Here is a 13145-nt window from a genome sequence, read left to right as displayed (position 1 = left end):
ATGCCTATAATCTGATTTCCCTACAGCATTAATAATAAAAGAATTTTGTATTTTCATAATTATGGCTTGTGTGGGTATATTTGTTATTTGGCAAGCTTAAAGACTCTTCTTGTTTGGTTTCATAATTGTTTGAGTTGTTGCCATTATAATTGCTAAGTGGCCCTCTTTTGTTTCATTCTAGTATTTTGTATTAGTGTACTGTGATAATTTTATATGTATACAGTATAGTATTTTAGCAATAAGTTTGTATAAGTACAGGTAATATTTTTGGGTAGTGGAATGAATTGTCTGCATTTCAATTATTTCCTATGGGAAAATTTGCTTTGATATAAGAGTAACTTGGTTTAAGAGCACGCTCCTGGAACAAATTATGCTCGTAATCCAAGGTTCCACTGTAGTTGCTTTAAAAGTTAGCAACAATACACATTATCAGCAAGCAGTTACACGTATAACGGTAAGTAACAAAACGCGTTTTAGCGCTCAATGCGCATTACTAGGACCATGATGAAGGCGCATTGTGAAATGAAACGCGTTCTCTGTTATCGACTGCTATAAATGTAATGGCTTGCTGACAATCCAAGTTATATTTTATTGAAAATTAAAGAAGTCATCTTGCCCAAATAATCTGGAGTGAGTAGCTGGATCCAATCCCTTGTTTACCTGTCCGTTGAGTGTGCTTCCACCCCCATTCGTGATGAACCTCCTGGATTCCAAGTCACAGTACCAGACGTCTGACCAGGGTAAGCTGGCTACACAAATTTTTCTATAAATTTCTAAAATCGTTACTTAAAAGTAGAGATGAGCGAATCTCAGGCTCGAGGCTCGGAAAAATTACGTGAAAATCACCTTGGTGAGTATCACATTGTGAGCGCTGCGAGAAGTGTGTGATCAGCATAAATTTTACTTACATTCTGCATTCTAAGATGTTTTGTTCACAGAGAAAAATGTAAATTTAAAAAAAAAAACAAAAAAAAAAAACAAACATTCACCTACCTCTGGAAATGTTTTGCTCTCAGCCCACAGCAAGAAACGCTTCTGGAGGTGGGTGGTGTTTTTTTTTTTTTTTTAACTTCTCCACGAACAATACATCTTAGAGCGCAGAATGGAAGTAAAATTTGAGCCGATCACACCCTTCCCGCAGTGCGCACAATTCTGCGCATCACTCAGACACAAGCACTGCGCAATACACACACCACGGTGATTTTCACATCATTTTCAGAGCCCGAACCCCGAGCCTGAGGTTTGCTCATCTCTTCTTAAAAGGGACACCAAGCATACAAAATGCTTTTCTGCCTTTTGGCCTCGTTCACTGATGTGAAGTACCCAAGGCAGCTTCACATTAAACCGTGCAGCTCCACTTAGCGGTTATATTCAGACGCCTGGGCGGCTAAAGGCTGATTGGAGGGGGGCCCAGTTGTCATACTCCTACTAATATATGATCTATGTCCGATGACCAGACAACCCCTTTAGCGAGTAATCGAGAACTTTGCTGATTTCCATGTTCCTTCTGTCATGAAACACAGTACAGCCCAGGGCTATGTATTTGGGTGTGTATCGTACTCCAGCAATTTTGTGGCATTCGTCCTACGGAGGTGAATCAGAACCCAGTAATGCTTGGTGTGCATTCACCTCCCTCCCAAATTGTAACACCTCACATATGAAAAGGTTTTTCCCAAACCCACAATTATTCTAAGCACATGGCGTGAAGGGGGGGGGGGAATAAATAAATCACATTCCACCCAAACCATGTTACTCTATTGCGTCGCCTAATCAGACCAAGAAAACAATCGCAGGTAGAATCAGATTAGTTTTCTCTAAAGCTGGGTTCACACATAGCGACAGCGACATCGCTGTTACGTCACCATTTTCTGTGACGTAACAGCGACCTTGTAAGTCGCTGTTATGATCGCTGCTTAGCTGTCAAACACAGCGACGCAGCAGCGATCATAACGTCGCTACATGTGCAGAGAGCAGGGAGCCGCGCACACTGCTTAGCGCTGGCTCCTTGCTCTCCTAGCTACAGTACACATCGGGTTAATTAACCCGATGTGTACTGCAGCTACATGTGCACAGAGCAGGAGCCGGCACTGGCAGCAAGAGCGACGGAAGCTGGTAACGAAGGTAAATATCGGGTAACCAGGGAAAGATCTTCCCTTGGTTACCCGATGTTTACAGTGGTTACAGCTTTCCGCAGCTGCCAGACGCCGGCTGCTGCTCCCTGCTCGCTTCATTTCGTCGCTCTCTCGCTGTCACACACAGCGTTGTGTGCGTCACAGCGGGAGAGCGATGACGAAAAAATGAAGCAGGACATTCAGCAACGAGCAACGACCTCACAGCAGTGGCCAGCTCGTTGCTGGATGTCACACACAGCGACAGCGATGGGACGTCGCTGCAACGTCACAGAAAATGGTGACGTAGCAGCCACGTCATTGTCATCGTCGCTGTGTGTGACACCACCTTAACACCCATACAAGTCTATGGGTGCAAAAGAAACATCGCACTGCACTCGCATTACACTGGTGAATGTGAGAATCGCATCAGCTTACAAAGGAGGAGATTAATCCCACCCTCTCCTCCGCAGCGCCCGCCCTGTCCTCCACGGCTGTACTGTGATCGCATCACAGTAGCATAAAACTGCTTACACTACAGCAGATCGGGAACAGCGCTTCATGTTATTGACTTGCATTAATGCCCGTGTGTCCCCAGCCTTAAGGCTGCTTTACATGCGTCAATTTCTCGTGCGATCGCCATGTGCAATCGCACCCGCCCCCATCATTTGTGCGGCACGGGCAATTTGTTGCCCGTGTCGCACAAAGTCGTAAACCCCCGTCACACATACTTACCTTCCAAACGACCTCGCTGTGGGCGGCGAACATCCACTTCCTGAAGGGGGAGGGACGTTCGGCGTCACAGCGACGTCACACAGCAGCCGGCCAATAGAAGCGGAGGGGCGGAGATGTGCGGGACGTAAACATCCCGCCCACCTCCTTCCGCATTGCCAGCGGGACGCAAGTAAGCTGCAGTTCATCGTTCCCGGGGTGTCACACGGAGCGACGTGTGCTGTCTCGGGAACAATGAACAACCGGCGCACAGAAGGACGTTCGATTTTTAGGAAATGAGTGACATGTCAACGAGCAATGATAAGGTGAGTATTTTTGCACAATGACAGACGCTCGTAGCTCTCACACACTACGATATGTCAAACGATGCCGGATGTGCATCACTATCGACGTGACCCCGACGACATATCGTTTAATATATCGTAGCGTGAAATGTGCCCTTTAGAGCTGCAATACACATTAATATTAGACAAATCTGACAATCATTTAATATGTATAACATCATCCTGACTATGCAATATTTGTACAAAGGGAATAAGGATGGGGCATATTGAATTTCTTTGTCATATGCCTTTGTTCTCAGAGAGAAGTCACCGCTAGGAGGTGCCCAACAGTGGCTTACTCCACTCTTTCCAATGAAAATGTGCGTGCTTTGTTCAGCTGAGTGTGCATGCGTACGGGAAGGATATGAGAAATAGTTACTGATGCAGATACCTTGAGCTTTCGTTTACATCTTCTCTAGTTATTTTACACACTTTTTTCTCTTATAGGAACAGAAATACAGTATAAAATATATATATATATATATATATATATATATATATATATATATATATATTTATCACACACACTATATATATATATAAAATATATATATTAATATTATTTTTATTATTATTAAAATAAATATTTATTTATTGCAGGGCTAATAACCAGGAAACCAGAGGCACCAAAAGGTGTCCATTAACTGTAATGGGGTCCTTTGAATTTCTGCCATTGCATTTCATACACCATTTTCACGGTAGAATTTCTGATTAAGGTTAACGCAGATGTGACCATGGCCCACCTGTATGGGACCACTCACCTTTCCAACCAGTCGAGCGGTCCATATATGACTATTTAGGTCTGTGTGCATAAACATACAATGAAAATATGTCCAAGTGTCTTAAATTATTTTCTTTTATTACTTTTTTCAGGTGTGCAAACAAACATCGTAACAGTGATGTCCTTTAAAAAATAAAGAAAAAAATAACTATTTACACAAAATATGTACAAAGTGAACAACATCGGATTTCTCTTTTGCACAGCAAAGATAACACTGAGGATTCTGTGACCGTTATGTACAAAATATATACGTATTTACAACGATGAAACACTGGAAAAGTACTTCACAACAGTGCAAGTATTACAAAAACCATCATGGAATGTAATGACATAGAAAGGAAGCTTCCCAGTGGGCCGTTTAGAAAATAAAACAAGCGTGTAAACATCCAAGTGTACCAATCCTCCAGGGGGCTTCATTGCGGAGATTTGGCAGGGGGCTGTCTGAGGTATGACCAAAACAAAATACCCTATTTGGCAGGAGTGGGAAGTAGGGGGCTAAGGAGGGAGGGAAAAAAAAAAAAAAAAAAAAGGGGGGGGGGGGGTGAGGGGCAAAGCTGTGCCCATGGTAAGTGCCCGGCTGTAAAACATTCATATTATCTGCTCTTCTATGGTTCAATTCAAAAGATGTCACCTGTTATGAGTTGTGCTGTAAACAGAAAGCAGAAGTCACACAGATGTAGCAGAGCCGAGTCAGCACCGGCATGACTGAACACTGCAGCCGTGACGTGTTTGGCTCTGCTACAGCCATGAGGACATTGCCAATGTATTCCTAAACAGCGTTAGAAATGCAGATTTTTGGTATAGCCAACAATAGGAATGGCTTATTATATTATATAGCAAAAAAAAAGGAGGCACGTCCTCAAAAAAAACAGCACAAGGTTGGCAAATTTCTGGCATAATGTGTGATGCCAACTGGCATAGAGGGATGAATGAAATACTGATGAGACCGTTAGGAGTTCCATGCCAGGGCTGTCTCCCAATCCATCCCCGGCCGGCCTGAGTGAGCAGTGCCATCACAGGGCGCCCACCAGCTGCCGGAGCAGATTGGCAATATTTCACCTGACTGCGCCTCACCCCAATGTAATTTCATGTGCAAACATCGCCTGAGCCAAGGACAAGAGAAATCAGGAAGTGGAAAAAAAAAAAAAAGAAATTAAATCGTACAGCCTCGTTCTATGCACATTCGGGAGCCAAGAAAGCCCGTTCTGGGGGGACAGCAGCGGCACGCACTGGAAGATGGCCGATATTACACAGGACGGGCATGGTATACAGTTTAGGGTCTTTGTGTCTCCGCTCAGTCTGACTGGAGAAATAGCTACGCTCTATAATAAATACTACAGACATAAAGCCGCACTTATCAAAGCCGTGGAGACAAATCAGACCCATGTAAACCAATCAGAACTCAGCCGTCATTTCTGAAACTGCTCCGGTAGACATAAAGCTGTGATCTGATTGGTTGTCATAGCAACCAAACGTTTGTCTTTAAGGGTATGTTCACACACGGCATCTTTTTTTTTTTTTTAACCACAAGGATGCAGCGTTTTAGTCCCAAAAACACAGCCAAACCGCATAAAAAAAAAACCGCAATGCGTTTGACGCGTTTTTACTGCGTTTTGCCCAATGTGTTTTTTAAGTTAAATCTATTTACTGGAAAGGCTTAAAAACGCTGGAAAAAGAATTGGCATGCTGCATCTTCAGAAACACAGCCAAGATGTAGCCAACAAAAGATGCCCAGTGTGGACAGCGAAATAGAAATCTCATAGACTTTGCATCTTTGTGACCTCAAAAGCACAGCAAAAGATGCCCTGTGTGAACTTACCTAAGGCTATGTTCACACTGCATCTTTTACTGCGTTTTTGAGGTGCCAAAAACGCGGCATCTTCGTGGTTAAGAAAAGATGCAGTGTGTGAACATAGCCTTATACAGCTTGATAAATGTGCCCTTAGTGTTTGATTAGCAGCAGTCAGCACAATGTTGTGGGGCCATAAATCCTGCACCAATCACTGCCCGATCTTCTAGAGTGGACAACATCAGGACCACCATTATCAAACAACCACACACCCAACAACATGACTGATTTCACAGAAGAAACAAAACAGCACATCTCTCCACAGGATGGAAGTGGAATCACAACTCACATTCACTGGAGACAACTCGTGGTCAGTGATGAGCGAGCACCACCAGGCTCACGTCTCGTAACAAGGTAGGAGGCTCGGATGGGGGAGACCCGAGTACCAAGTATAGGGGAACATCTCAGGGAAAGATGCTGGAGCTCCCCACTGACTTCATTATACTCGGGTACTGGAGTCTCGCCCATCCAAGCGTCCGGCTGCGTGCACCCGAGCCTGGTGGTGCTCACACATCACTAGTGGTCACATTTCTGGAAAAAGAAAAATTCTGAAAATTATCTAAAATTAAAATTTCATTTACCATAATCCAAATCTTTACTAGGTTTATAAATAGGGGGGCTATGGGTGATTTTTTTTTTCTAACAACCTTTTTCCAGAACAGAGACATTCATTGCCTAAATTATTCAAAGGACTCACATATGTTCGAAAGGCAGCTCACCATCAATTCCAGAGGACCACAGATGTCCAGATCAGTGGTTGGCGTCCACTACAGAAATGCAACACATATGAATAGATCCGGCATCTGTTCTTCATAAAATTATTCCTTTATTAAATCATTAGAATCCAATATTGGAATGAGCGCATACTCCGAGCCTTTGGACCCTACGCGTTTCAGACCTCAGTCATTACTTATGGGCATGCCTATGAGTAAGGACAGGTCTGAAACGCGTCAGCCGGGGCCAGAGGCTCGGAGTATGCGTCCATTTCGCTGTTGGATTTTAATGATTTAATAAAGGAATAATTTTATGAAGAACAGATGCCGGATCTATTCAGATATATTTTTACATATGGTCAGTATTACAAGGGGCAGATGCCCACGAGGAACCAGCACTACACCCCTAGTTATAGCCCCCAGGGATGGTGGGACTCCACACAAATAGGTGATGGAGGATAGAAAATTCTAAGGCTCTGTTCACACGGCCATACAGTGATCTGTCCCTAACAAAGTAGCCAAGCAGAGAGCCTAAGCAGACACGTGTGAGCGGGGCCAGAGAACACTACATTGTCATGCCCCACGGAGCAGACACTGCGGGTAATACTGACGTGGACGGATCATTGTCACACAGGGGTCAAGTGCATTGTGAGGAGCTCTTGGGCTGCTTAGGGCCTTCTCCTATGTCCACCTGTGGGTGGACGCAAGGTGCCAGCCCTATGGCAGTTGCAGAGCGCCCCTCAGGGTGGGTCACACACAGCCACACTCCACCTCACCCAGCGGAATAAAGAGGAAGATGCAATTAAAGTGTCATTAATCAACATTTGCTGGAAATTAACCCTTTGCAGGCTGCCATTCCATTTTTTTAAGTCAGTTTCTAGCCAACACTAAGGCAACTCTCACGTCAAAGTCAATGGCGCATATCCGTGTGGTAGGCAGGAAAAGTAAAAGACCCCGGGCATCAGCAGGCATCGTGGCACTGGTCACCAGAGGGGATAGGACAGCGCGTTTCAGGCAGGATACATTAACCCCTCCACTGCCACAAAGCCATACAACCGGTGACGTCAGACCGCTTCCCCCATTTGTTCAGATGATCCGATGTGGGGGTCCCCTGCCCCCACCCTCCTCACACCGTCTCCGGCTCCCTGCACTCCTCCAGCCCATTGCTGCTCGGCCCATTGTCCTGGTTGCTCTCGATGGAGGACTCGCTGCCCGTGCTCTCCCCGGACAGCAGCCTGGTGACCCTCAGGTCCGCCCTCAGGGTCTGCAGGTCATTGCCCAGGCTCATCTCCCCCAGGTCACTGATGAGCTGGGACAGCTCCCCCGCCTGCACAGCGCCCCCTCCGTCCAGCACGTCCTCGCACTCGAAGCTCATGGCCCGCTCCTCCTCCTCCTCCCCCTGCAGGTCCTCGGTGATGGAGCCCAGCTTGGGGGCGCTGCGGCTCCGCTCCACCGGCGGCTTGTAGCAGCACTGGCCGTTCAGCAGCTTGCGGAGCGGCACCAGCGGGATGTTGTGCTCGCCGATCAGCTGCTGCTGCTGGTGCCGGGCGTCCTCCCGCCTCTTCAGCCTCTTGAACTCCGCCAGGGCGTTGGCAGACGTCTGGTACAGCAGCAGTGCCATGGCCTTGGCTTTCTCCGGCTTGGACACCAGCACCGCATGGCAGCGCAGCATCACCGCCTTGTGCTTCATCTCGTGCCGGTAGATCCAGGCGAAGATCTTGGGCAGGCGCGGGTCGGCCACGCAGTAGGTGACCCTGTGCAGCAGGTACAGGTGCCCGGGCCGCTTGGCTTTGTCCTCCACATGCACCATGCGGATGCCCTGCGAGCTGACCGTCAGCTTCATCTTCGTGCCGTGCTTGCCCAGCTCGCTCTTGCTCCAGATCTTGCACACGGCCAGGTCGGTGCAGCCGTCCCCCTTGGACTGCAGGGTGGTGGCATTGCCCAGGTACAGCACGGTGTAGGTGGGGTCCTCCCCGGTGATCTTGATCTTCTTCCTCTTGGACTTGAACATGCTGCCCACCCTGGTGAGAGCCCCCTCCGGGCAGGACTTGGCGAAGGAGGTGAGGGCGCTGTAGTTGAGGCTCACAGCATAGCCCTTCTGCTTGCTCTGCTTGCTGTCCTCCTCGATCAGATCGAACTTGTTCTTTTTCCAGGGCAGCATCTCGCACAGTGGATGGAGGCTGCGGAGGAGACGGTCTCTCGCCCTCAGCTCATGGTGCGGGGCTCTGGGGGCGGCTGCTGCCTGTCATGGCACGGACCGCTCTCCTGTGTGCCCGGCTGCCAGCGCTCAGCCTCCAGCGCAGAGCAGCGCTACATATAGCCCGGAATGAACCATCCGCGCCCGGCGCAGGGGAGACCGCACGGGAGACACGCCCCCTTAACTCATTCCGCACCACAGCACGCTGTGAGCGTCTTATTACTGGCCGCTTCTGAGGAGCCTGTCCGCTGTAAGGAGGCTCAGATGCCAGAAAATTGCTGGAAGGGGTATTCCCTCACAGGTTGAGAATTGTGAATTTTTAGATTTTTTTTTTGTCAAATTTCTGATATTTTTATAAATAATTACAAAGTACATCCTCCTAAACTTACCATAATAATAAAATATAACATGTCACAAAAACTCAAAATCACCGGGATATGATGAAACATTGCAGAGTTATTGCCACATAAATTCAGGAGTCAGATTTAAAAAATGTGGCCTGGTCACTAAGGGGTTAAGCAGACCACATCCATTTCATGCAGTCCTATGTAACGTCACAGGTAATATACAGTGGTAACTTTCCAATTACAGATAATGTAGTAGAGATCATTTGTAGACAGTCCTATGTAAACCATAGATAACACAGTGATGACTGAGTACAGATAACCTAGTAGATGTCCCCTGCAGTCCTATGCAACTCCACAGATAACAGTGATATTTCTGAGTACAGATAATGTAGTAGAGATCATACGCAGTCCTATGCAACTCCACAGATAACAGTGATATTTCTGAGTACAGATAATGTAGTAGAGATCATATGCAGTCCTATGTAACACCATACATAACACAGTGATGACTCAGTACAGATAACGTAGTAGATGTCCCCTGCAGTCCTATGTAACACCCCAGATAACACAGTGATAATGTCTTACTGCTCCTGCTTTCGTCCTCCTGAGCGGGTGGCACTGTGACGTTACTCCATGCATTACCTGTCCTGGAACAGACTGCAGGATGTCTTTTCTCTACTCCATGCATTACCTGTCCTGGGGCAGACTGCAGGATGTCTTTTCTCTACTCCATGCATTACCTGTCCTGGAACAGACTGCAGGATGTCTTTTCTCTACTCCATGCATTACCTGTCCTGGAACAGACTGCAGGATGTCTTTTCTCTACTCCATGCATTACCTGTCCTGGGTTAGACTGCAGGATGTCTTTTCTCTACTCCATGCATTACCTGTCCTGGAACAGACTGCAGGATGTCTTTTCTCTACTCCATGTATTACCTGTCCTGGGGCAGACTGCAGGATGTCTTTTCTCTACTCCATGCATTACCTGTCCTGGAACAGACTGCAGGATGTCTTTTCTCTACTCCATGTATTACCTGTCCTGGGGCAGACCGCAGGATGTCTTTTCTCTACTCCATGCATTACCTGTCCTGGAACAGACTGCAGGATGTCTTTTCTCTACTCCATGCATTACCTGTCCTGGGTTAGACTGCAGGATGTCTTTTCTCTACTCCATGCATTACCTGTCCTGGAACAGACTGCAGGATGTCTTTTCTCTACTCCATGTATTACCTGTCCTGGGGCAGACTGCAGGATGTCTTTTCTCTACTCCATGCATTACCTGTCCTGGGGTAGACCGCAGGATGTCTTTTCTCTACTCCATGCATTACCTGTCCTGGGGCAGACCGCAGGATGTCTTTTCTCTACTCCATGCATTACCTGTCCTGGGGCAGACTGCAGGATGTCTTTTCTCTACTCCATGCATTACCTGTCCTGGGGCAGACCGCAGGAAGTCTTTTCTCTACTCCATGCATTACCTGTCCTGGGGCAGGATGTCTTTTCTCTACTCCATGCATTACCTGTCCTGGGGTAGACTGCAGGATGTCTTTTCTCTACTCCATGCATTACCTGTCCTGGGGCAGGATGTCTTTTCTCTACTCCATGCATTACCTGTCCTGGGGCAGACTGCAGGATGTTGTCACGGCCAGGCGTACGGGCAGACCCAGGAGGTGGATCCACTGGACCGAACTCCTAGATGGTAGAAAAGAGTCCGGCAGCTGGAACACTATAAACAGCAGAACAGTCCTTGCACACGAGTATAGCGGAGAAGTCCCTGGGACCACGGAGTCACGGGTGGTAGTCCTGGTGACGCAGCTCAGGTTCGGAAGCCGAGATGATGTCAGGCGGGGTCCGGAACCTTGGGAGCGAGATGACGGGTCACCGCAGGGATCCGAGATGGTGCGGACTGTCAGGATGGCAGATGGACAGCGTTCGGGGTTCAGGATACGGCAGACTGGATGGCGAGGCAGGCACGGCTCTACAAGAGAGATAGGTGAGTACATGCACTGAGACACCAGGAGACCTGACTCCTAGCTTAGGAAACACGAAGATCAGGCCCCGCCCCCTTGGACAATAACCCCCTTTATACCCTGTAGCTGTTCAACCTCATTTCCTGTTAATGGACGCTGGCCCTTTAAGAAAGGGTCAGTGACCGCGCGCGCGCCCTAATGCGCATGCGCGCCGCCCGGGTGCCAGAAGCCAGGGAAGGAGGCTGAGAGGAGGACGCAGGGGAGCCGGCCAGGTCCTGGGAAGCCGTCGGGCGCTGGAATCGGGCACCAGGGGGCCTGGGAAGGACAGGCACCGGAGGCTGGAGAGCGGGGAGCGTGGCAGGTGAGCCGGGGAGCGGGGGTGAGGACCCGGGGAGCGGAACCGAGGACCCGGGGAGCGTGACAGTACCCCCCCCCCACGCCCCCCTCCTCGCAACCGGGACATGAAGGCACGGATCAGAGGAGTGCCCACGTTCTCCCTGGGCTCCCAGGACCTATCCTCAGGACCATACCCTTCCCAGTCCACCAGGAAGAACTGTCGACCTCGTACGGTCTTCATGGCCACGATATCCCTTACCGCATAGATGTCGTCATCGGCAATAGGTGGAGGAGCCGGACTGGCAGCAGCGGAGAAGGGACCAAGGACAACCGGCTTGAGCAGGGAGACGTGGAATGAGTTGGGTATCCTCATCGTGGCCGGAAGCTGAAGCTTGTAGGAGACCTCATTGATCTTGTTGAGGACTTTAAACGGCCCAATGTAGCGAGGACCCAGCTTGTATGATGGTATCTTCAGGCGGACGTACTGGGAAGCAAGCCAGACGAGGTCTCCAGGAGAGAAACACGGAGGGTCCAGACGTTTCTTGTCTGCGTGTCTTTTCATCCGCAGGGAAGCACGCCCAAGGGACGCTTTGACAGAGTCCCAAATAGTTGCAAAGTCACGGGCTACTGTATCTGCAGCAGGGACATCCGAAGAGGGGGATACAGGCAATGGGATGGAAGGCTGAAGTCCGTAAACGACATGGAAGGGAGAGCTGGAGGACGACTCACTGATGTGGTGGTTGTGGGAGAATTCAGCCCAAGGTAGAAGAGCGGACCAGTCGTCGTGATGGGCGTTAACATAGTGACGTAAGAAAGTGGTCAGGATTTGATTGACCCTCTCTACCTGGCCATTAGACTGAGGATGGTATGCAGATGAAAAGTCCAGAGTCACTCCCAGATGGTTACAGAGAGCCCTCCAGAAGCGGGAGGTGAACTGAGTTCCTCTGTCGGATACGATGTGTAATGGAAAGCCATGCAAGCGGAAGATGTGTTGTATATAGGCGTCCGCGAGTTCCTGAGCAGAGGGCAGTCCACCCATAGGAACGAAATGGGCCATTTTAGAGAACCGGTCCACCACGACCCATATGACTGTGTGTCCGGATGAAAATGGCAAGTCCGTAATAAAGTCCATTGCTATGTGTTGCCACGGAACTGAGGGTATCGGTAGAGGCAGAAGACGGCCATATGGGAGGTGTTTGGGCGTCTTGTTCCTGGCACAAGAGGAACAGGCGGACACAAAAGCAGCGACGTCCGTGCGAAGGGATGGCCACCAATAATGACGTACAATCGCACCCCATGTCTTTTTCTGACCAGCATGACCGGCTGTTTTCGAGGCATGACCCCAGTGTAACACTTTTTCCCTGTCTACCTCGGAGACATAGGTCTTCCCGGGCGGTATCTGGGCCAGGGTGACAGGGGCCACCGGAATGATTTTGCTAGGACAGATGATGGGTTGGGTAGTCTCCTCCTCCTGCTCCAAGGGCATGAAAGACCTGGACAAGGCATCAGCGCGTACATTGTTGTCCGCGGGTCGGAAGTGAAGCTGGAAATCAAACCTGGCAAAGAATAGGGACCACCTGGCTTGCCGTGGGTTCAGACGCTGAGCGGACCGTAGGTATTCCAAGTTCTTGTGGTCCGTGTAAATAATCACGGGGTACACTGCACCTTCCAGGAGGTAGCGCCATTCCTCCAAAGCCAATTTGACTGCCAAGAGCTCTCGGTCACTGATGGTGTAGTTGCGTTCAGGCGCTGAGAAGCCCTTGGAGAAGAATCCGCAAGTCACCATCTTCCC

At 48.9% G+C, this 13145-nt stretch overlaps 1 protein-coding gene across 1 annotated transcript; it reads right to left on the bottom strand.

The window, feature by feature from the left end:
- Positions 1-4001: 4001 nt before the first annotated feature.
- Positions 4002-8816, bottom strand: FAM43A (family with sequence similarity 43 member A). The gene has a single exon (XM_075340517.1). It carries the CDS (start codon positions 8665-8667, stop codon positions 7633-7635), a length of 1035 nt encoding a protein of 344 aa, XP_075196632.1. The 5' UTR covers positions 8668-8816; the 3' UTR covers positions 4002-7632.
- Between the last annotated feature and the right edge of the window lie 4329 nt (positions 8817-13145).

The sequence above is a fragment of the Anomaloglossus baeobatrachus genome, chromosome 3 (assembly GCF_048569485.1).
Source record: "Anomaloglossus baeobatrachus isolate aAnoBae1 chromosome 3, aAnoBae1.hap1, whole genome shotgun sequence".
Lineage (NCBI taxonomy): Eukaryota > Metazoa > Chordata > Amphibia > Anura > Aromobatidae > Anomaloglossus > Anomaloglossus baeobatrachus.
This window is presented reverse-complemented; position numbering and strand designations above follow the sequence as displayed.

Coding starts and splice junctions, on each gene's coding strand:
- FAM43A (XM_075340517.1), bottom strand. CDS start 8,667: ATGCTGCCCTGGAAAAAGAACAAGTTCGATCTGATCGAGGAGGACAGC.